The 3386-nt window shown below is 36.8% G+C and overlaps 1 protein-coding gene across 2 annotated transcripts in view; it reads left to right on the top strand.

Moving 5' to 3' along the window:
* The window catches only part of oxnad1 (oxidoreductase NAD-binding domain containing 1), a 32096-nt gene extending 29097 nt beyond the window's left edge, over nt 1–2999 (top strand). For both annotated transcript variants that reach the window (XM_048615518.1, XM_020516133.2), the window contains exons 6-7: nt 1332–1440; nt 2571–2999. In XM_048615518.1, coding sequence (XP_048471475.1) covers nt 1332–1440; nt 2571–2722 — 261 coding nt within the window. In that variant the 3' untranslated portion in view covers nt 2723–2999. The remainder of the gene's footprint in view (nt 1–1331; nt 1441–2570) is intronic.
* The last annotated feature ends 387 nt before the right edge of the window (nt 3000–3386 follow it).

Below are 3386 nucleotides of genomic sequence, written 5' to 3'. Positions count from 1 at the left end.
GACTGTTGAGACATCAAAATGGAATCAACAGACTGTTGAGACATCAAAATGGAATCAACAGACTGTTGAAACATCAAAATGGAATCAACAGACTGTTGAAACATCAAAATGGAATCAACAGACTGTTGAAACATCAAAATGACAGATTACTTCACACTTACTTAGTGTTGAATTTTATCCATTTTCATAGGAAGAATTAGGAAAGATAAAATGAGGTAAGGGGGCAATTCCAAAGGGGTCATGGGGAGAGCTGCTCAAATCATTAAGGGTTACAGGAAAGGTTAAGAACCTAATTAAAAAGGCACATGAAATGCTGAACTTCATATGTAGAGACAGAGAATATGAAATCAAAGGTGGTATGATATGCCTTTATGAAAGACTAGTGAAATTGCAAATGGAAGTTTTAAAAAGAATGAGAAGGCTTTGGAGTGTATGCAGAAAAGATTTGGTGGAATGGTTCCATGGCTCAAGGACACCAGTTCCCTAGATAGGCTAGAAAAGCTGGCATTCTTGGTGGGGGGTCAGGGAAGAGGTGTTCAGTACAGAGGGATTTGAACAATAGAGATTAAGAAACTTGCCATTGACTTAAGGATTGAGAAGTAGAGGATACAAATTTGAGATGATTGGCAAAAGTGCCAAACATGACATGAAGAAAAGAGGCAACATTTACAAAGCTATTAGAAAAGGAGAGGGGACCAGCTCAGTTGCTTTTGTGAACTGGCAGAGACTGTATGGGCTAATTTGCTATCTACTATACTGTAGCCATTCTATGATTCTACAGTTAACTGCATTATTAAAATCAACTTGATCAGTTCTCAGGCTTAAAGAAAAACAGCCAAATTGGCCTCGCTAACTTTTGTAATGCAAAATTAATTGTAATGTATGTTATTAATCATTGTTTCTCTGTACCTTCTCTCCCTCTGTTCTTTACCACCTTCTCCCTTTTCTTCTCCCCACCACTCCCAACCCCCAACTCATCTTAATCCCAGCCATATTTCTGTCAAGATTGTACTCCAGAAAGTACAGACTCAGTAGGGAAAGGGATGGACTCCAATGTTCCCTCTAAGCCAAGTAACAACCTGACATTTGCAAGCAGGCTATGCACAAGTTGTCGCCCAAAAGCCTTGTAATCAGAGTTAATTGGAGCCACGCACTGTAATAAATGGCTGTCATATTCTAAAATATTAGAGGGTGTGTTGGTAGCTTCCACTTTTGTTTCCCTTCCTTCCCTTTCCTAATCCATTTTCTGCCTTCCCCTTATCCATCAATGTTTATTATTTAAGCAAATTATAGTTGGTATTCATCCAATACTGTGTAAACGTATCTTCCAGAGAAGCATCATAAACCTGGCTGAAGAATTTTCTGGAAAAATCAACTGTAATTTTCATGTGACACAACAAAGTTTTGAAATATCTGGAAATATGCAACCTTATGTGACTGGTAAGCTCTAGTGCGTCTACCAGATGTGCTTATACAAGAATTGATGCAGGTCTTAAATTAATTAATGTGGTATATTTAGGGATGCAGCTCAGTTTTACTCTAGGGAATAAAGAAAAGCAGCTTACCCAAGAAAGTAACCTACATCAAATAAGGGAGAAAAGCTAAGAATGCTTGAAATCGACTTTTTATGAGAAAGACACAGCAAATAACATGCATTTTAAGGAGGATCCCAAACCTTGTGAAGACTGCAGAGGAGAATTATTTTTAATGCTGAAAGAGAAACCTTCCACAGATGGAATGATTGGTAAACCGAGGGCACAAATTTAAGGAAATTTGAAAAAGAACCAGTGAGGAAGATGAGGAAAAAATTACCTCAGTTATGATCAGGAATGAATTGCCTCAAAAAATGGTGAAATCCATTTCAATGGTAATCTACAAAAGGTAGTTAGTTAAGTAATTGTAAAAGATTTCCAGGACTGCATCCCATGATCTTGACCTGAAGTAGTATTCCAATTGGGAAGGGAGTTAGAAGGAATGAGTAAGAGTTCATTTTTAAGCGTCAGCTTTGTAACTTAGTGACAACATTCTTGTCTTAATTGGAAACTTGTCACTTTAAGCCTCCCTCAAGGACTGAGCGCAGTCTGAGTTGACCATCCATTGTATATCAAGGGATTGTGAAAAACTCCAATGAAATGTGTAACTGAGGCTCTATCTGCCCCTGTACATGGCTCAAAAGACCCTACAACACACTTATTAAAAAAGCTAGTGTGTTTTCCTTGCATCGTGCCCATTAGTTCTTAATCAACATCTTATCTCACAGTATACATCTCCTCCTTATTTGTGAGACCTGTGTTGTGTGCAAATTAGTTGCCATGATCCTTTATACTGCACTAGTTAATTCACATATTTGAAATTATTCTTAAACCGTGAAGTACTTTTAGATGTCGTGAGGTTGTGAGTCTTGCTATGTAAATGCAAGATTATAATTTTCTTTTTGTTGATAGCTGCCATTGTCTTCTATTTGATGGATTAGGAAACATGAGAGTTGTGCGTCAAACCATTAAATATAATTATGTTTTAGACTAGTAATTTTTAGTTGTACCTTAACAGTTTTTTCATTTCTATTTCAGCTGGAAGAATATCTGAAAGGACTCTAGCACATGTATCAAAGGATAACCTCTGTTATATATGTGGTCCACCTCCAATGATAGAGGCTGTTTCTCAACAGCTAGAAAATCATGGTGTTCCTAAAGAGAGTATCATTTTTGAAAAGTGGTGGTAGTGCAAGCTGAAAAAAGCAATTCCCTCAACATTATCATGTGTTCTGATAATCAGAGTTATAACGTTACTCCAGCATTGAATATCAATCCCTGGTTGTTCTTTGATTCCAGAACCACTAAAAATGCTGGAAGCAGTACTCAAGGTTGGAAATTGAGATCAATATAATTGGGTTTAATGCTATTCGTGCGGTGAATTGTCTGTGGGATTTTAAATCATGAATATTGCTGTTAAATTCCTTTTGTGAAATATATAAAATCTTAAAATATCTAACAGTAAAAGTTGACATCCTCTTTTTACTTTCTAACATGACAAAAATGCAAATTACATGATATTTCTGAATTGTGTTATACACTGAACCTTTAGCTGACGCTGCATTAGTTTTATGTCAATGCAAAATGAGTTATATTAACTCAAATGGAATTGAACAATCCAGAATTTATACCCCAATCCAACATACCCATATCCACTGAAGACCATTTCTAATAAATAGTGAGTAAGTGACGCATCAAGTAAAATCCGTGCAAAATCAGAGTGACCAGGAAAGTTGCTATGGACTCTGTTGACTGTTCAAGGGTGAGAAGTGCTTGACTTGTTACTTTAACATGCAAAATCAGCCATCAGAAAGCATAACATGGACCCTGTGGAACACCATCTGCCACCTGTTT

Source organism: Rhincodon typus, chromosome 2, assembly GCF_021869965.1.
Source record: "Rhincodon typus isolate 14 chromosome 2, sRhiTyp1.1, whole genome shotgun sequence".
In the NCBI taxonomy this organism is placed as follows: domain Eukaryota; kingdom Metazoa; phylum Chordata; class Chondrichthyes; order Orectolobiformes; family Rhincodontidae; genus Rhincodon; species Rhincodon typus.
The sequence above is the reverse complement of the archived record's forward strand: the minus strand, read 5'-3'. Positions and strand labels throughout refer to the sequence as shown.